The sequence below is a fragment of the Eumetopias jubatus genome, unplaced genomic scaffold, assembly GCF_037043125.1.
Source record: "Eumetopias jubatus isolate StellerSeaLion01/CBP00866 unplaced genomic scaffold, mEumJub1_p1.0 scaffold_3, whole genome shotgun sequence".
Lineage (NCBI taxonomy): Eukaryota > Metazoa > Chordata > Mammalia > Carnivora > Otariidae > Eumetopias > Eumetopias jubatus.
The window spans coordinates 57,929,974-57,951,337 of record NW_028274809.1 but is presented as its reverse complement, the minus strand read 5'-3'; the positions used below and the strand labels follow the sequence as shown (position 1 = coordinate 57,951,337).

Sequence of the window (21,364 nt, the reverse complement as noted above, 5' to 3'; positions counted from 1 at the left end):
TTCAAATATAGTTCCAAGATAAATTTTTAAAAAGCCACTAATAAAAGCTGAGCTCATGGCCAGTCTGGATGCTAAAGTTAAGCCATTTTTAGAAGAGAAGGAAGTCTGGCTTTTCAACATGCTACAACTTCATGATTAAATTTTTCTCAATGTTTTTTGAAAAAAATTTTAAGTTTCAGACTGATATTACAAGTTAGAGAAACAACTTAAACAATTAAAAAAAATGACAGAGATGTCACTCAGAAAAAAAATTTCCCCCCTCACAATAGGCCACGAAATTTCCGAGGGACAGCTAAGAAACTTCAGGATTCACTTCTTGTGGCAAAAAAACTTTATGGCCATAAAACCATCCTGACAACCTTCCACAAAGGTCAGATGCTCGGCTTACACTTTAAGGACTGAAAAAAAAAAAATACACATGGAATTCTTATCCTTCAATCTTAGAACAAGTGAAGACCCTAAGAGATCATCTGGTTCAAAATTTCCCCAAGTGGATTTCATGAAACATTTTTTTCCTAAATAACTTTCTGAATAGTGGTGTGGTGATCCAGATGAGTTTGGGAACACTCTTGGAGAGTCAATACGTGTTAGGTTATTAGTGAAACTCAGAAGCCCAAAGAAAAGAAATAGGTAAGTTAAAAAAAGACCTATTTTTTATCAAACTTATTTGAGCACGGGGCCCTTTCTGCAGCAAGTATTTGTAATGAAAATCTTGTAAAATTACTATCTAATAGAAAGCCCCTTCTCTGTGAAGAACCTGAAGTCCAGACAGGCTAGGGGATTGTCCCAAAATGATACAATTAGTTGGTGAATAAGCTAAAAACAGATCTCCCTTTCAAGACCCAACTTCGGTGCTGTTTCTAGTGCCGTGTTTTCTCTCTCGCACAATACCTACACTCCTTGAAGGATCACAGACTATAACAAGAACCACATCTTGGAGATCATCTCTCCAAAGCCCTCTTGTTAAAGGTGGGGGAGTATCAGTCTCAGAGAAGTGAAGCAATTTGCCCAAAGTGACCCATGAAATCAATTCCTGTAGTAGAAATGGAAGCTCTTTAATTCCAATACCAGACACCTTTCCACAGCAGCATACTAGCTCCTGCAACATCAACACTTTTTGCCTCTGCAGAAAAGGCAAACCCCTCATGGACAAGAGGGGCTTTAGCTATTCAGGACCCAGTAAAATATTTATTAAACCATACTTGTGGCAAGAGATATTTTAAATCAATTAAACATGATTGTCTTTACTTACAAATGTCATCAACTGTGACAGGGAATCAATGTTTCAAGCTCTTGAACAGGTCATCATCCCTGTCCTGTTGGATGACACCTATAAATAAAATAAATCTATTTTTGAGTGAGTAGATTTTAAGCCAACTAGATTTAGCATGCAGTTTAAAGCAAAGAGTAATTTTTAAAGTGATTCTTAATCATGTACTGCTGGACAGAACTAGTTTCCAATGCCAGCTATTTCGCTCTATGTGGCTATCACTGGTCATCAGCACAAGACAATCCAGGCGATGTAACATGTAATGTTACCAGAATACACGGGCAATCATGGATCCTAGAGCTAAAAGGGTCCTCTAGGCATTATCTACCTCAGTGTCTTTCCTTTGTGAATACTATTTTCTCTTTGTAGGAGGGACAACCAAGACCCTATGAGGTTAAATGACTAGCCCAGTGGGAAATAGCTAAGTGTCTTTAGCTGAAGTTTCTTGATGTTGAAAAGTATATCCAGAACACATTAGCAAAGGTTATCATTAGGCTGATCAACTCTAAAAAGCCCACTGCACACACTGTAAAAATATTTCACAAATGTTGACTTAGAATATTCTATCATAGCTGCGTAAAATATATTTTCAGTATTAGAGATATTTAAATACAAGCATTACTGAAAAATGCCATGAATGGAAAATAACCAAAAGTGAGAGAATGGGAATTAGAGAGTGAAAAGAACAATATTAAATATAGCATGCTTTTAGGATTCTAAATTCTGGTTGCTTCCAAAAAAGATCTGGGTTCCTAACAAATACGAATATATGAAAACCATTTTCTACAATATAAAATTTCAAATCTTGGTTTCTCTGTAGCCACAAAGTATCACTTTGAGTTAGATTTGCCAAAAACTAAAATTTAGGCTAAACAGTGATTATAGATTTCCATTCTGTACCTAAATACTTTAAGACGATTGGAAGTATTTTAGGATGCCATCTTGAGGTAATACTACAGCTGTTAAAATAACATTATCACCAAACTCAAGTGCTTACTATGTGCCAACCACTGTTTGATTATTTTACACATACTATCTCCTTCAATCAATTCTCACAACAATTTGATTATTACTATAATTTTGCAAATAAGAACATCAAAGCACAGAGAAATTAAGTGACATGAAGTAAGTTCACACAACAGGTAAAATGGCAGAATTTGCACACGAATCTGTTTGATGACACACTCCAAGCTCAAATCACTATGTAATACTGCATTCCTTTAACATGGCAACTGGAGAGTCTCAAAAATATAAGAATGGATCACAATTCCAATTAGAATACATAAAATTCTCCCACCTACAACCCACACAATATAAAACATCAGGAAATTCACTCTTTTTCTTGGGGATAAGGAGGCAGCTATGGACAATTTTCAAAATGAAATAATATTAATGCCAAGGAATTGAAACTTCTAGTGTTAACTTTAAATATATTACAAGATATGCCAAATGAAAAACTTAAATTGCCTTTTATAATTAAAATAAATCTTTCTGATTCAATTACTTCTTAAGAGTCCATAAGGAGATAAACGCTCCTGTTACTCAGGACTGACTGATTCTCTAAAGAGTGTAACTGTTATTGATAGACTGAATTTAATACTATGTATTTTAAAGTATGGATATATATCATTTTGCTAAAGAACAGAACTACTTACAAAGAACGAAAAAGTAGTCTTGATGGATTATGTGACCTCCTCAACTTCTCATGTAATACAGTTATCTTTTCTTGACCACAGTTATGTTTCTGACCCGAAGTCCTGAACTTTTTTTTTTAAATTAGGGGACATTTTTTTTTCAACATAGTTTTGAAGCCATGAAACTGATGAAATAGGAAATAATATGGAACACAAACATATACCTGACATAACTGAACAAGAATTAGATATATGCAAAGCTCAGCACCACCGAAACCAGACATCAGGGAAAATGCACATCTTTTTCAAAGCTCTGTGGAGCCACCCTCTTCTGGAAGTCATGGCTTTTTCATACGGACCCCGAACGGAAGAAGATCAAGTGTGGTTTCATGGTAGCTTACCCTTTTCTCTGACACCCCATCCTGGCCTGTAGAATCTCTCTCATCATGTGTCTCTTTCAGGACTGGCATATGTTTTTGGTATGCTGGCTCTCTGTTTAAGGTTGTGTATCCTATGTGCTCATAAATTGGGTTTATCGTCATCTTGGCAATGTATTCTGCTGCCTTGGTTTCAATATAGAGAGTAATCAATCCATCAGTCACCAGATCGTGGATGGACTCAAAGCGCTTCTCCCCAACGAAGTGCTTTCCATCGTAGTACAGCCTGAAGTTTCTGGTTTGACTTCCAAATCTGCCTCAATGAAATGGGAAAGATGTTTTTAAGAAAAGCAAGCAAGTGAATTCTTTCTGAAAAAAAAGAACAAAAAAACCCTTTTGCTTTGTTTGTGTGTGTCTTCTTTGTTAAATAAACTGTGGCTAATCTCTATGAATCGCCTGGAATATAGAAAATAAAACTTTTGAACACAAAGAATGAACTTGCAACAACTAGGGATAACTAGCCAGATGCGTGTCTCCTCTAGAAGGAAAAAAATGTTCTTGTTTATCTTTTTAAACCACTTCATTATCCTGTAGGAGAAACAAGGAAAAATAAAGCTCATATCCTATTAGAACACATTCTATATTCAATTGGTCAATTCCATCATAGATGAAATTTCTATATTAACATGTTCTCTTCAAGTTGATCAATAAAAATATTCAACATACTACAGACTCCAGCATTCATGTCTTTTAATGGGAAAGCTCCATTTAGGGCTCACCTAAGTATGATGCCAGTAATCATTTAAAGTAGAGCTGATTCCAGAACCTGAGCCATACAAGCAGGACAGGAGGCAACAGAAACATAGTTTTGTGATTTCTAGCCACGGGTCAATGACTTGCTCTTCCCTATTACACAGTCATTTTTCTGTGTCTCCTTGTTGAGTCTAAGCAAGAAATATCTGCAATATGTGTGTGTGTGTGTGTGTGTGTGTGTGTGTGTGTGTGTATATAGGGCATAGAAGTCATAAACTATTGGACTCTAGAAATTCTGTTCTCACTTTTGGGTCATGTTTTGGAAACATACTTTAAAAATTGGAGAATAATGGTTTAGTTTTATGATAATTTCAGTATTTTGCTTCCTGACTTTATGAAAGCTGATGTCACAAGGCACCAAGAACCAGTATCATGGTCTCCTAAAGGCCGTCCCAAGTGAGCCTAATTAAAAACTAAACAAATCAAAAAGAGTATATTTAATTTCATTGTTTAAAATACACAGAACAACAAAAACAGAACAGAGGTGAACTAAAATACTAAAATAATACCCTGTTTAATACTAAAATAAAGTGTTTAATTAGGACCGCAAATGTATGCAACAATATTATTCTGGTATAGGTTATATTCCAGAAGGACAGGACTTAGCAACTTAAGATTCTACTTTTAACGTATCCTTAAAAAAAGAAAAAAATTTTATAATGGTTTGAGGGTATCTCTGTTTCTGCAGTTCAAACTGAACTTTAATAATTATTTAATCTAGAACCTGACATTCTATGGTCCTTCTACTAAAATAAAATTTATCCACCTTTTGGTTCTTTAAAAGCAATTACATTTTGATTTATACTCAAGTAAATGATCCATATAATTGCAATTTCCCATTCTCTATTTTCCTGTAATGTTACAGACATATTTCTCCTGAGTAAATTTTAAGTCTGAAAAATTGGAAGGTAAAATTTCTACACCAAAATTAAATATAAAAGTTTTTTTCAGTTTAAAATACTACTTTTATAATTTCCTTTTTGCTACATATTATCGGGTTTTGGGAAATAAACCATGGAAAGCCACTTTATAATTTTTATAAGATTCTTAACAACAATAATCAGTCATAACACTGTTTAACAGGAAGTCCTTTTATATTTCAATTGTATTCAGAGGCATTTCAATGAAAGATTAGACAATTTTACTCCTTCAGGGGTTTATGATTTTACAATGCATATGACACTTAAACCAAAGACTATCTGGGGCGCCTGGGTGGCTCAGTCGTTAAGCATCTGCCTTCGGCTCAGGTCATGATCCCAGGGTCCTGGGATCGAGCCCAGCATGGGGCTCCCTGCTCAGCGGGAAGATTGCTTCTCCCTCTCCCACTCCCCCTGCTTGTGTTCCCTCTCTCACTGGAACTCTCTCTGTCAAATAAATTAAAAAAAAATCTTAAAAAAAAATAAAATAAAATAAAGACTATCCAAGCAGTGGTGGCAGGAATTTGTCACTCGAATTTCTTCTAAAATCTGAGCAGTATGGGAATGTCGGGCAGAAGGGAAGATGGCTGGCTTGGCCGCAGTTAGACTGAAAGAACAGAGAAATCTAGGGTGCTTCACAACGGGCCTATTCCTAATCCAGCCAAGGGAAGTATTTCCTGGCTACCTCTAGGTACTGGGCAAAAGAGACTAAGTAAATTTGTCCTTTCCTCTTATCATAGCAACTTTAAGAGATCCTACAAACAATTCCCAATTTCTCCTGAGTCTGCACTTCAGCTTTGGACTTCCAGTCCAATCAAAGCTCAAGTCTTAGGGAAGGTGATCAGATAACGAAAATAACTCATAATATGGGTTGATTTAAAACTTAACCTCAAAGGACAAGAAAATGAATTTCCATTTCGGAATTATGATTGATTTTTTAAGAAAGCTGCATTATTTTTACTTACAGGAACTGTACGCTTTCTTTGCCTACCCTGTGCCGCCCTCTCTTTACTTTGGAAGTTACATAAAGAACAACATCACAGCACAGACCGACAGAGTCTTCTTCTCTTCTGTGATTTGAAAGGCATGATAGAAAAATCTTTGAGGATGAGGAATGGATGTGTCTCTTCTACAAAAAAAGAGCCATAAAAGGAGAGATGCCAAATCTAAGGGCAAAGAAAGAATCCTTCCTTGTAAAAGTTTACCTCTTACAGATTGTCATTTGTGCAACATTTAACAACACACCCAGGAACTCTGTTAAATATTGGTGCTTCATAATAAAGTTCCTGTTCCCTTGATTACCTCAATAGGAAAAGGATATACATAAAAACAAGTCAATACAAACACAAGATGAAATGCTGAATTTTATTTATTTTTAAAAGTCTGTTTTGGGGTGCCTGGGTGGCTCAGTCGTTAAGCGTCTGCTTTCAGCTCAGGTCATGATCCCAGGGTCCTGGATTGAGCCCCGCATCGGGCTCCCTGCTTAGCAGGAAGGCTGCTTCTCCCTCTCCCCCTCCCCCCTGCTGTGTCTCTGTCAAATATTTATTTATTTGTTATTTGTTTATTTAAACAAAATCTTTTTTAAAAAAGTCTGTTTTAGTATTTTTTTAAAGTAAACTCTACCCCCAACATGGGGCTTAAACTCATGACCCCAAGTTCAAAGTTACATGTTCTACCAACTGAGCCAGCCAGGTGCCCCAAAATGCTGAATTTTAAAGAGTTCATCTTTAGTTTGATTCCTAAAAAATGATTATAAAAATGTGTATAGCCTTGGTCTTATATGGAAAAGTTACATTTCTGTGCAGTGATTCATGAAAGCAAGCGAATCCAACGTCTCTCTCAACACTATGAAAACGAAGGAACTCACTGCTTAATAAGGTCTCAGAGCTATACTGCTTATGTCCAAGTGCAAAAGCACCATTGCATCTTGAATTAGAGTTTAACCAGGGAAAGGCAACCGTGGGGTCCTGTGTTTTTAATAGAAAACCTTAGGCTTTGGGATCAGACAAAATAAGTTTAAATCCTGGGACTGCCACTTTTTAGCTGAGTGATTTGAGAAAATCATTCTTCAGATTCTGCATCTAGAGAACAGGAATAACGTTACTTCTCTCCAGAAGGTTGTGAGGATTTCATAAGCATATTTAAGTCAAAGCTAAGTACATAATAGGTTCACGGAATGGTAGTTCCCTTTCTCCTTCTCTGTTAGGTAGGCTTCTGCAGAGGATGACAGAACATGTATCAAACAATGAAGTAAAAGAGAAAAGAGAATAACTATGCACTGAAGGGGGCTGGATGAATGACTGCTAATACAAATAACTTGTACAGGCCCATCTCTGCACCGGCTGCTTCTACAGTCAACCCAAGGCAAGGACAAGCACTCTGTGAATTTCTTTCGTGTCCCTGAATAAGTTTATAGCACCTGATTGAACAGAGTGGAATCACAGCAGAATGCAGAGAGGGGAGGAAGGGAGAAGCAATGAGTCTTTGCACTACGGCCTGTGAGTCAGGTCTCTGAATTCAAAGACCGTAGTCAGACCGAAGGCAGGACATGTGAAATGGATCTGGTGACACCAGCTGAACTCCACAGTATGGAGAACTGACTTGTAAAAACTGTTAAAGCTAAACCATTTTCCTCCATTTTTATAGGAAAATCTTTCTTTTCCTCTTTTCTTATATTTATTACCCGCATCTGCCCTTGCTTTTTTATAGCTGTTCCCTCTTTGGTGAACATATTTGAGACGAACTCTCACCTAGTTAGAGTTCAACAAAATTCACTGTCTCCTAAGTGGTACTGTGGTTAACAAATAGAAAAGAGAGACTGGGATAATGTGCTTTGAACTGCTACTGTTGTAGTACATAATTGCCACTTTCTAGAAATGTCTTTTTCTCCAGTGATTTCAGGTTTGGGTTTTCATGTTTTAAAAAGCTGTTTAATGCTGTGCCCAGTTGCATTCAGATGAATTTCAAAATATATAATTCCAACATCTAGCTTTAAACAGCGAACAAAACCCTTAATACCATCCTTTCTATTTTTTAGAAGTAAACTGTACTCAAAAAATTCAGTCTAGAGGTACAAAGTGATGAAAATATGTACAAGGAATAGCCTTTGGGATTTTACTTTACTTCTTCTAAAACCAAGAATCAGTTCTGATTTGAGGTTAAAGGATTTGAAAGTATCTCTTCAAAGGAAAGCTCCAAGCTAACAGATGTTTTCTCTTAACAAAGAAACATATACAACGCACTTGTCTAAGTTAACAATAAAATGTTAGAACTATTTCCAGAAACCAAAATGCAAGAACAATTTTATTTGTCATAAATACATATTTGTGTACTGTTTACCAAAGTTAGAGAAGCTAACCAAATGATGAAATACAAGAATCTCATAAATTTAATAGTATACACACCCTTGAAAGAAAGGTTAAAACAGACACAAGAATATGATGAGGTGGGGCGCCTGGGTGGCTCAGTTGGTTAAGCGACTGCCTTCGACTCGGGTCATGATCCTGGAGTCCTGGGATCGAGTCCCACGTCGGGCTCCCTGCTTAGCAGGGAGTCTGCTTCTCCCTCTGACCCTCTCCCCTCTCATGCTCTCTATCTCATTCTCTCTCTCAAATAAATAAATAAAATCTTTAAAAAAAATAATATGATGAGGCATTGAGTTAAATACTAAAAAATGAAAGGCTGAGGAAGAGAGAGTGTAGCTATATGCAGTTTAAAAATATTTTCTCCATCAGAACCTTTGTTAGGGTATTGTGTTTGTCTATCCGGTCCTAGAAGTTTGGATGGTGGAATGAGGCAAAAGCATTAAAATATGTGAACTCATGATGATATTCCCTTGGCACAGTAAATCATCTTCAGCGAACAAAGCAAGCCAATGTGCCTAACTAAACCTCAAAAGGTGGCACCAGGCAAGCTCTGGAAGGTGGAACTGATAGAGAAGAACGAACTGAAGGTCTGCTTAAGCAGCAGTAAGATCGCTCCGCCAACACACACCTTTTCCAATCCTATCTCCAATGCCACCCCTTCCCCCACGCTGATGGATAGGGTAAAACAAGGACACTGTGAGCTGAGGGACACCAGACAGAGTTGAAGAGAAAGGTGCTATCCTGAAAATTAAGTGAAAGTTTTAAATATTGAAGATTGAATCCCCCATCTTTCTTTGTTGCCAAATTCTCAAAAGGCTTGCACTTTTCACGATAGGAGACTGGGAGATTCTGCTCTGGGAAATCTGATCCACCCAACTGAAAAGACTTAAGATCACCCTCTACTTGGCTGGTTTCTTTCAAGCTCTTACAACTACCAGTCAGCTTTTTAGTGCCAAGTAAACTTAAATATGAACAGTTAGCCAAAGACCACCTGACATCTGAGGAAAGACTCTCTCACGAAGGACAAAGACAGATAAACAGAATGGGAGAAAACTGAAGGAGAAACACTAGGATGCTATAAAAGAGAAATAAATATAAAATGCATAGAAAAAATGAAGATAGCATAAATGAGAACTTTAAAGGAAGAAATGAAAGAAAGTTGAGAAAATTTTCAAGAACAGCAATAAGATGGAAATAGAGAAAAAAATAAGATAATCAATCCAAGAAGTCCAACATCTAAATAAAAAGAGCTCTAAAAACAGGGAGCAGAGAAAATCGAAAGGGAAGAAATCCAAAAAGATAATTAAAGAAAATTCATTAAAGTTGAAGGATACAAGTTTATACAATGGACAATTAAAATAGGCTCACACCAAGAAGGGAAATATGCAAAGGTCTTCAGTGAGTAGTCCAGTAAATGCAAATCACATCTTCAGATTGGTAAAACCTAACAAGTCTGAAATACCATGCACCAGCAAAGATATAGAGTACCTACTATAACTGGCCCCTGGCATACTGTTTAACAAAAGGGTTTTATATTATCTGGTAAAGTTGAATAGATGCATTCCCTATGACATAGCAATCCTACTCCTAGACAATGCCCTAGACAATATGATTATATGGACTAGGAGACACATACACATGCACACTCACACCCTAACAGTAATGTTCTTAAATGCCTAAACCTAAAAACCACATATCCCCAGTAAAACAGAAAAAAATGTAGTACACATACTGTGATGGTTAATTTTATATGTCAGCTTGAAGGGTGTTTTCTGATGATATTAACATTTATAAGTGCACTTTGCATAAACAGACTGATCTCCATAATTGGCAATTGGGTGGGCCTCATCCAGTAAGTTCAAGGCCCGAACAGAACAAACAGATTGGCCTCACTGAGCAAGAAGGGATTCTCCAGCACACTGCCTTTGGATTTAACTGCAACACCGATCCTCCTAAGTCTCAAGTCTACCAGCCCACACTGCAGATTTAGACTCGCCAGTCCCCATAACCACGTAAGTCAACCGCTTATGATAAATCTCCTTCTCTGTATGTGTATATCCACACACATCCTATTCATTCTGTTTCTTTGTAGAACCTTGATTAATAATGAAATACTAATATAGCAAGGAAAACAAATACATGCAAAAACATGGATGAATTTTATAAATATAATGTTGGGAAAAAAGAACAAGTTACAAAAGAATACACACAATATGGTCTGATTGTATAAAGTCCAAAGGCAGGCAAAACCCAAATGCTATATGCAGTATATGTAGTACACAAAATCGTATGTCTGGATAGTAAGACTACAAAGAAAAGCATGAAAAAGATTAACTATAAAGTGACCACAGTCGTTAACCATTGTGTGGAAGTGGGGGACAATGACAAGCAAGGGAGATACGGGGAATTTCTAGATTACCATTAATATATCTTGATGTGACAGGGATTATATAGATTTACATATATTTATGTGTAACCAATTTTTAAATTGTATTTAAATTTTACATGCTTTCCTATATGTTTTACTTTATAATAAATTTGTTTTTAAAAATATACCATCCAAATGACAAAGAACCTTAACCTGGAAGAAAAAGCCATCAGAAACAGATTCCCTCCCTGTAAGCCCTTTACACTACAGAACTTAAGAATATAAATTTAAAGATTTTATTTATTTTATTTTAGGGAGAGAAAGTACGTGTGAGTGGGGGGAGGGGCAGAGGGAGAAACTCTCAAGCTGACTGCGCTGAGTGCGGAGCCCGACCTGGGCCTTGATCTCACGACCCTGCGATCAAGACCTGAGCCAAAACCAAGAGTCAGACACTCAACCGACTGAACCACCCAGGCGCCCCTTAAGAATATAAATTTAATAATAGAATTCAATGATGAGTTTTTAAAAGAATGAGGTAAGATTATAGAGCTAAGAAAAAAAATGAGTACCTACACAGTTACTACAAATCTAATAAATCACTAGAAATGACCAGAAATACAATCAACAGGACTGAAAGGCCAATCGAGGGTGTAGAGATAAGGGCTTAAATCATCAACTGCATGGCTAAAGAAAAATCAAAGAGTAAATCAACTGCAAGTACCTGATAAACATAGACGACTAAGACAATCCAACATAAAAACTGTGCCTCAAGTTCAGATGCCAACACATGGAACAGAAAAATTATTCAGAAACAGAATTTGGGAAATACTCCAGCAAGGGGAAAAAGGAACTGAATCTCAAGACCAAGAACACACTGTTTCATGGATGAGCTTATAAAAATACTATCAACATTAAGACAAATCCTGGTTTAAATTACTAAATTTGAAGAATAAACAAGGAATTTCTCAGATAACCAGGCAGGAAACTGTCACTTTCCCTTATAAAAGGGGGTGGAAAGCAAGATTGTTCTCAGACTTCTCTAAACTCACAATAAATGTCAAGAAACAGTGGATTACCATCAAGTATTGAGGGTAAGAAAAAAATACACTGAAGATATTCTATCCAAACAAGCTGTTGTTTAAATTAAAGACAATAGAAGACAATCTTGTTATAAAGTTATAGCTTCCCTAAGTCTTTAGAAGCCAATGAATGAAGATGTCAGTTTTTTTGGTGCCCCCCCCCTTTTTTTAAGCAATACTGCACTTAGGAGGAGCAATTCAACATTTTAGAATACTGATGCCTTTAAGAAATGCCTAGAATCTTACTTAAGCTAATAAATGACCATTCTTTACAATAGAACTAGAGTTATTAGAATTTCACTTCCATGAAATGCAGTGACTCTCTTGATCATGCACTGGTGAATGAGCTTGCTATGTCTTTAGGATACAACAGAACTGTTGTAATGAAACCCAATTCAAGTGAAAGCCTGGTGAGACCTGTTCCATTACACTAAATGGTCTTCATAGAGCCCGAAAGGCTCAAGCCTTAAAGGTGTCTTAAATTCAGGGAAGAGCTTATTCACTGGTAAAATCTCTTGTTAACAATTTTAATGAGAGTGCCTTGCATCTTGGAATTCATAAAATCTCTCCTACTCATGTTTTCTTCCCATTACCTACTCATTCTTGCCAACACCCAACTCACAGCCTTCCTCATTTCTATCATAATCTCTTAAACAACAATTGTTATGTAGAATGTCAAGGATAAGTTAACGGATGTCACAGTCAAAAACATGAATAAAAACTCACTGCTATACTGTACTTGTAACACAGTCAGATTTTTTAAATTTTTTTATTGTTATGTTAATCACCATATATTACATCATTAGTTTTTGATGTAGTGTTCCATGATTCATTGTTTGTGCATAACACCCAGTGCTCCATGTAGAATGTGCCCTCTTTAATACCCATCACCAGGCTAACCCATCCCCCTACCTCCTCCCCTCTAGAACCCTCAGTTTGTTTACCAGAGTCCATCATCTCTCATGGTTCGTCTCCCCCTCTGACTTACTCCCCTTCATTCTTCCCCTCCTGCTATCTTCTTCCTTTTCTTTTTTCTTAACATATGTTGCATTATTTGTTTCAGAAGTACAGGTCTGTGATTCAACAGTCTTGCACAATTCACAGCGCTCACCATAGCACATACCCTACCCAATGTCTATCACCCAGCCACCCAGTCACAGATATTTTTTTTTAAGATTTTATTTATTTATTTGAGAATGAGAGAATGAGAGACAGAAAGCGCGAGAGGGAAGAGGGTCAGAGGGAGAAGCAGACTCCCCGCTGAGCAGGGAGCCCAATGTGGGACTCGATCCTGGGACTCCGGGATCATGACCTTAGCCAAAGGCAGTCGCTTAACAAACTGAGCCACCCAGGCGCCCCTCCGTCACAGATATTATTTTATTTGACCAGTGATTCAGTAAGGTTAGAAAAGATCATTTATTTGAGCAAGTATATGTCAATGTCATTCCAAAAAAGATGTTTTGGGTCATCACAAAAACACACCTATTTCAGTGTACTGTTCAATTTGATAGCTAACTAAATTATAATAAAAAGATTTTAAAAATGAGAATGACTATGTTAAGATAATAAAATGCATATGGCCCAATCAAACCTTTATGGAAGAAGAGAGGATGGCTTAGTTTTCTGGAACTATAATGCCTGGCAGAGCTATTAATTAATAATGTGCTTTGGTGAACTTTACCTACAGCTACTGGCTCATCTACCAATCATGAGATAAAACTGTATGTTGAATGAGTGAAGTACAAGAATTCTGTCTTCTCTTATTTTACAAAAATCTTAAGTCTGAAAGATGAGACTCTGTGATTATCTAATTCTTTGCTATTGCTTGTTGTAGATCCAGGCCCCTAGGCTCTACCCCAGACCATCAGATTCAGAATCTGCGTTGGTAACAAGATCTTGAGGTAATTCCTATATGGCTTGAAGTCTGGGAAACACTAGCCTAATTCGACCCCCTCACATTATCAATGCAGCAATGAAGACATTCAAATTCCTAAACGGTAAAATAGAGAGGCTAATAGAAATAACCCCGAAGCTCAAAACAATACAAAATTAAAAAAAAAAAAATTCAACCCACTGTTTAAAATAAAATGGTTCTTTTTCTAAATTAGTACCAGCTGCTTTTTAGTCTCTTTCTGGAAAGCCTCCCAGTCCAACATGAGTCCAAGTGCACTGTGCTCCCCAGTACTTCTAAGCACTGCCAGAGCAGCAGGTCCCCAACCAAACTAATCCATCCTGTCATCTCTTGAGAAAACCATTCCTTCTCCAACATCCCTTAATGGAACCACCACCCACCGTCAACCCCGCCTAAACGTTCGTAATTATCTGAGATTCTTCAATCTCCCTCTACATTTAAACTTTTATTTATTGACTGATCTTTCTGAGTCTATGCAAACTCTGCCCATTCTGCCTACAGCCATGAGCCTTTGTTCCAGGAAAGATCTTATCACACTACTTTCCCTTTTGAAAACTGTTAATGGTTCATTACTGCCTATAAGAAAAAGTCCAAACACTGTAGCAAGTCCTGAGCCCTTGAGAATCAGTTATTAGTTTTACTTTGAAAGCAATGGAGACTGGCAGTATGTGGCACATATTAGACCCTAAGTGGCAGCAGAAAAGAATTAGTAAAGGGTCCATTAATACTTTCCCCTAAGTTGGCCAGCTGAATGTAACAAAAAAAAAAAAAAAAACACAAAAAAAACCGCAAACCCAAAAAACAACTATTCTAAAAAATACATGTATAACAGAGAATTGCCCAAATAGAAGCAGATTACTAATTTTGTGATAATTACCGTGATATAGTATTTGTCATGTATAGAGCTGTAATGTTTTCCATATTGTTAACTGGGAGTAAATAAATGAAGAAATAACTTTTCTCATGCAGTGAACCAATTATAATAATTTCTCCTACCTTGTTTTCATTTTACCATCAAATCGGAGAAACAACAGTATGTCTAGCCAATAAATAAATGGATGTGCTTACTTATGGAAAAGTATTATACACACATTTTAATCTTTTTAAAACAAGAATAGGTCCAGAAACAAAGAGTGTATTTGTATAATTAACAACATATTTGGCTTCTTCAAGAGCTGGTAATTAGTCCCACTAACAGCTTATTAAAGTCTTGTTTTTGTGAGTATACTACTTCAGGATAAAAAGTCACTCTATGATAGGAGTTTATAAGAGCATGGAGTTATATATGTGTGTGAGTGCTTATAGAATTCTATACATATACATAAGGGCATAAACACACACACCCCCACATTGTTCATATATAGGTTTTTCAGATTCCTACTATTTAATTCTCTTAAACAACAAAATGTTTTATTTAATCCTTCCTGTGTAAACTATACAATTCTAAATATCACACATGGACTATAATTTAATATTTAAAATATTAAAGTTACTAATAATTAACAATAGTTTAATATTTTCTTAAATATTAAGGTTCATTATCATGAATATAACTAAAATTCTAGTGTCTGAATATCCCACAGGCTATTTGTAATGTATTGAGTCAGCCTTTCCTTGGATCTACATTGCCCCCAATCACTGAATTTTTAGTTCTTGAATCTAGTTTTATATTTTTAAATCCTCTTTGTAGGTTACCACCTGTGTTCACCTTCTAACTTGCTACTTTTTATTGGCTGTAAGCTTGGGGAAAAGATACGAGGATTTATTAATATTTTATATAAAACTATATTAAATAAGACTCTAATGGGGATTACTGACCATTCCTTTGCAATCAACACACAGGCTCCATGGTAGCTAGGTAGCCACTCAAAGACATTTCCCCTGATTTCCAGCCTCCTGGCTGTATTTTAGAGATCCGAGGTTGCCAACAATTTGACTTCCAGACAAGTAGGATGTTACTGTAGCGGAGGTAAGCCTAAATTTGACTAAATATATACCTTTAAGTTTGTTATCTAGTGGTCATTAACAATCAGATATTACTAAATAAAATGGATCATAAAAATGCCTCACTCTAAAAAGCAATTTATTAATGTATATTCTATAAGAAACTGCATCCATTTGAAGTGCACAATTCAGTGAGTTTTGACAGATCCTATCACAGATTCAGAATATTTCCAACATCCCCAAAGCATCCCTACATCCTTTTGTGGCCTACCCTTTTTTTCCTTATCCTATTCAACCACTTACCTTTCTTGAACTATAATTTTCTACCATTTTCTGTAAATGGAATCATACAGCACATATTCTTTTTGTGTTTGGATGTCTCAGCTTTTATAAACCATCACTTTTAAACTGATGGATACTGTTCTCATTGGATTTTAATTGCAACTAGACCAGGATTTCAGGCTGCGGAGAAGCAATAAATGAAATTTGTAATTGCTTTTTTGCTTCTAGGGTTGTTCTTAAATAGCCAATTATATCTGATTAAGATGTAAGTACCAAATATAATCAACCTGTTAGTTGGAAACAAAGAATTATCAACACAGCCATGGTTGCAAATCACTGACTTTTAAATGGCTAATAAGCAAAAGGCTTAAAATGTAATGCATGATATATCTATGTGTGTACATTCTTTTAAAAGATTTGTTTATTTGAAAGAGAGAGAGAGAGAGAGCACAAGTGGGGGGGCGGGGGCAGAGGGAAAGAGTCTTAAGCAGCCTCCGCGCAGAGCCCTACGTGGGACTCGATCTCATTATCTTGAGATCACAACCTGAACAGAAACCGACTGCACCACCCAAGCGCCCCTATGTATGTTCATTTTTATAATACTATTTAATATTTTCGAGTGTTCTGTGCTAGGCACTATGCATGCCTTCTCCCAAAGAATCCTTCCAATAGTATGAGGTATTATTACATTCTCATTTTATTGATAAGGAAACTGAGACTTAAGGGAGGTAAGTAATTTGCCCAAAGTTTTACAGAAAATGCTGGAACCAGAGTATGAATATATCTAGAACTGTCTGACTGCAAAGCCACGTTCTGAACCACTGACCATATATACTGATTTAAAACCACAGCATCAAAAAGTTCATCAGAAGCTCAATAATTGGGTTATGTACGTTTTAGAGCAGCATGGCAAAAGACTCATGAATACCTATCCACTTAAGAGATCCTTAGATAGGGGCGCCTGGGTGGCTCAGTCGTTAAGCGGCTGCCTTCGGCTCCGGTCATGATCCCGGGGTCCTGGGATCGAGCCCTGCATCGGGCTCCCTGCTCAGTGGGAAGCCTGCTTCTCCCTCTCCCACTCCCCCTGCTTGTGTTCCCTCTCTCGCTGTGTCTCTCTCTGTCAAATAAATAAATAAAATCTTTTAAAAAAAAAGGGAGATCTTTAGATAAGAGCAATAAAGAAAATGAAAAATGGTTCTTTAGTTCCTACTTCAACTGTATCACAGGGAGGCATTCTAAGTCTGATAATTATCCAATGCAATTTTATTAAATAAGCCAGTATATTGGGGCACCTGGGTGGCTCAGTCAATTGAGCATCTGCCTTCAGCTCGGGCCGTGGTCCCGGGGTCCTGGGATCAAACCCCACACTGGGCACTCTGCTCAGCAGGGAGGCTGCTTCTCCCTCTCCCTCTGCCCCTCCCCCCTGCTTGTGCTCTCTCTCTCTCTCTCTCTCGCAAATAAAAGCTTTAAAAAAATAAAAAATAATAAAAATTAAAAAAATAAGCCAGTATACACCAAGCAGTGCAGGAGGTTCAAGGAAACCAAGAAGACTAGTTCCTGCGTTGGAGGACGTCAATTTACTGTAAAGACAGACATGTAAATAGATGATAACTGTAGGTGGTAACTTGTTCTTAGGTATACTCTGGGAACATGTGAAGAGCTTTTCCCAAAATAAATGAATAACCATGTGATCAACAGTACAAGGCATAAATGTATTCAGTAGAAACTCAAATATCATCTTGCACATTAGGTACCATCCCTAAAAATAAAAACACCTGAGTCATGAACAGATTTCTAAGTGATCCTAAAAACCTGGCAGCAAACATCTAACGGAAACCTTAAGAAAAATTTTGAAAGACCTAGCAGGATGAGTCAATCTGCAGCTTGGAAAATGACCACAACTGAGAACAGAAGCAGGGCCAAAAGCTAACACAATTGTCTGAAATGAGCAGATGAGGAGCAGAAGGACAGAGAAGCACTCACTCAGAACAATGACAAGAGCCATAGGGCAGCTATTTTAGCCTAAGAACATCATGAGATATTCATAGGATATCTGTTCTACTAGCCTCAGGGAAGATAGGACAATTTGAGGGGGTAGGGATGGAAAGAGAAACCAGAAGAAATATTCAGTACACTTAATAAGATAAGGGTAATGTATATAAAAGATATAGAAGAGCAAGATGGATGAACAGGAAGTCCCAGCCCTCCTTCCTCCATAGAACCATTGAATTAAAAACATATGGACTAGAATTCTTTTATGAAAACTCCAGAACCCATTTAAGAAACTGCATGCAGGGGCGCCTGGGTGGCTCAGTTGGTTAAGCGACTGCCTTCGGCTCAGGTCATGATCCTGGAGTCCTGGGATCGAGTCCCACATCGGGCTCCCTACTCAGCGGGGAGTCTGCTTCTCCCTCTGACCCTCTTCCCTCTCGTGCTCTCTCTCTCTCATTCTCTCTCTCTCTCAAATAAATAAATAAAATCTTTAAAAAAAAAAAAAAGAAAGAAAGAAACTGCATGCAGTACTGCCAGGCAAGTGCAAAGCCAAGACAAGCCTCACTGGAACAGCTAAGAAGGGCTATTTCATGTTATCTACGACTGTTCCTTCCCCAAGACAACACAGTTCAGCTTGGCTTGTGGCTTCTCCCCTAACGGTGGGTGTGGAGGAAATAGAGTGGGGCATTCTGGCGTTGTGGAGGGCTGCCCAAGGGACGGGTTAGTATCTCACACGATTCAGCGTGCTAAGGTAACTGGCATGGTTTGGATGCCTGGGGGCTTCTGAAACCAAGGGATAATGGGAGCAGCTTGCTGCAGCATCAGAGAGCCTGCAGTGTCACAGATGGGCTGGCAGGGCTTGGTGCAATCCGGAGAAGGTGCCCAACTTGTTGTTTCTCCCTCAGAAGGGAGAAGGGGCATATATCCAATGTTCTGGCTTTTCAGAGAGCTTCCCAAGGGAATGGTGTCTGTCTTGCCTGATTTGGGAAGCTTCCAGGGAGCTAGGATGCTTCAGATGCCTGGAGGCTAGTGAGAACAAGGAGAATAGGGCAGCTTGCTCCTGTAGCACCCAAGAACCCGCAGTACCTTAGACAGATACCAGATGGTACAAGAGTACAAGGTCCTGAAAACGAAACTGACAAACCTCTTTAATTGAGAAATCATATGAGCTTCTCCCCTATGGGGAGAAGTCACCCCCCCACCACCACCCAAAAGGTGTCAGAGACCTCCAAAATCTATACATGTGCTGATTGGTGAAGGCTTCTTCTGTATGAAACCAGTCCATAAAGCCTGGAAAAAGTGGGTATATTTACAAATGGAAAAAAACTCAGAAAAAAAACAAATACAAACCACATAAAGAACCAGGGAAACATGTTCCAATCAATGGAACAAAATAAATTCCCAGAAACCAACCCCAAAGAAACAGAGATCTGTTAATTATATGACAAAGAATTACAAATAATTTTCTTAAAGAAGCTCAATGATCTAAAAGAGAGCACAGTTAGACAATTAAGTGAAATAAAATCAGGAAAAAGATGCATGAACAAAATGAGAATATCAAGAGAGACAGAAACCCTTAAAAACAACCAAACAGAAATTTTGGAACTAAAGAATAATTAGAAAAATTTGGTCAACTAATATTCAACAAGGGATCTAAGAATACCCAACGGAGGAAAGCACAGTCTCTTTAACAAATGATGCTGGGAAAACTGGAGAAAACACATGCAGAACAATGAAATTGGATCCCTATCTCACACAACGAACAAAAATGAACTCAAAATGGATCAGAGATTTAAACATAAGAACCAATAACATAAACTCCTAGGAAAAAAAACATAGGGAAGCAGCTCATTGACACTGGTCTTGGCAATGACTTTTTAGACATGACACCAAATGCATAAATCCCAAAAGCAGAAATGACAAATGGGACTACATCAAATTCAAAAGCTTCTGTGCAGCAAAAGAAACAATCAACGAAATAAAAAGACACCCTACAGAACAGGAGAAAACTTTTGCAAACCACTTATCAAATAAGGGGTTAATATCCAAAATATATAAAGAACTCATAAAACTTAACAACAAAAAACCCCAAACAATCCAACTTAAAAATGGGCAGGCGAACCAAAAAGACATATTTCCAAAGGGGACATCAAAAGGGCCAACAGACAGATGAAAAGATGTTCAATATCACTAACCATCAGAGAAATGCAAATAAAAAAACCACAATGAAGTATCACTTCACACCTTATAGAACAGCTGCCATCAAGAAGACAAGAGACAAGTGCTGGTGAAAATGTGGTGAAAAGGAAACTCTTATACACTGGTGGTGAGAATGTAAATGGTCCAACCACTACAGAAAACAATATGGAGTTTCCTCAAAAAGTAAAAATTGACCTACTGTACAATCCAGCAATTCTACTTCTGGATATATACCCAAAGGAAAAGAAAACAGGGTCTTAATGGGACATATGCACTTTCATGTTGATCACAGCATTATTCACAATAGCCAAAACATGGAAACAACCCAAATGTCCATCAATGGATACATGGATAAAAAAGATGTGGTACATATACACAATGGAATATTATTCAGCCACGAGAAAGGAGGATATCCTGCCATTTGTGACGACAGGGATAAACCTTGAGCACATTGCACTAAGTGAGATAAATCAGAGAAAGACAAATGCTACATGATATCACTTATATGTGGAATCTAAAAAATTTAAACCCATAAAAAACAGTAAAATAGTGGTTACCAGGGGATAAAGAGTGGGGGATAAGACTGACAGTGATTAAGGGTACAAATTTGTAATGAGTAGTAAATAAGCCATAGAGCTCTACTGCAGTGTACTGTACTGATGTAATGTGATAAATATCACTGCCGTGGCAATTATATCACAATATACAAGTGCACCAAAGTAATAACTATACACCTTAAATTTATACAATGTTACATGTCAAATTTACTCAATTTCAAAAAAGGTTCAGCATCAGACTTGATCAAGCAGAAGAGCCAGCAAAACTGAAGGCAAGTCATTTGAAATTATTGAGACAGAGGAACAGAGAAACAAAAAGAATGAAGAAAAATGAAGCTCCTAAAAGACTTACGGTAGATCATCAAATGGACCAATACATGCATTACAGGAGTCAGAAGAAGAGAAAGAGAAAGGGACAAAGAACTTATTTGAAAAAACAATGACTAAAAATGTCAAAAATCAGAGAAAGGAAATGGATACTCAAATTCAAGAAATTCAAAGAACTCCAACCAGGATGAACCTAAAAGAGGTTCATACCAAGATTCATTATAATCAAAATGTCAAAAGTCAAAGACAGAATATTAAAAGCAGCACAAGAAAAATAGCTCATCATGTACATGAGAGCTTCCGTGATACTCCCAGTGGCTTCCTCAGC

General features: G+C 37.3%; 1 protein-coding gene across 1 annotated transcript in view; it reads right to left on the bottom strand.

Annotated features, from left to right (window-relative positions):
* CHN1 (chimerin 1) overlaps positions 1-21,364 on the bottom strand; it is a 203,325-nt gene that overhangs the window by 77,044 nt on the left and 104,917 nt on the right. Inside the window, exon 6 of the mRNA XM_088022098.1 lies at positions 3,306-3,594. Within this exon, the coding sequence (XP_087878224.1) occupies positions 3,306-3,594 (289 nt within the window). The remainder of the gene's footprint in view (positions 1-3,305; positions 3,595-21,364) is intronic.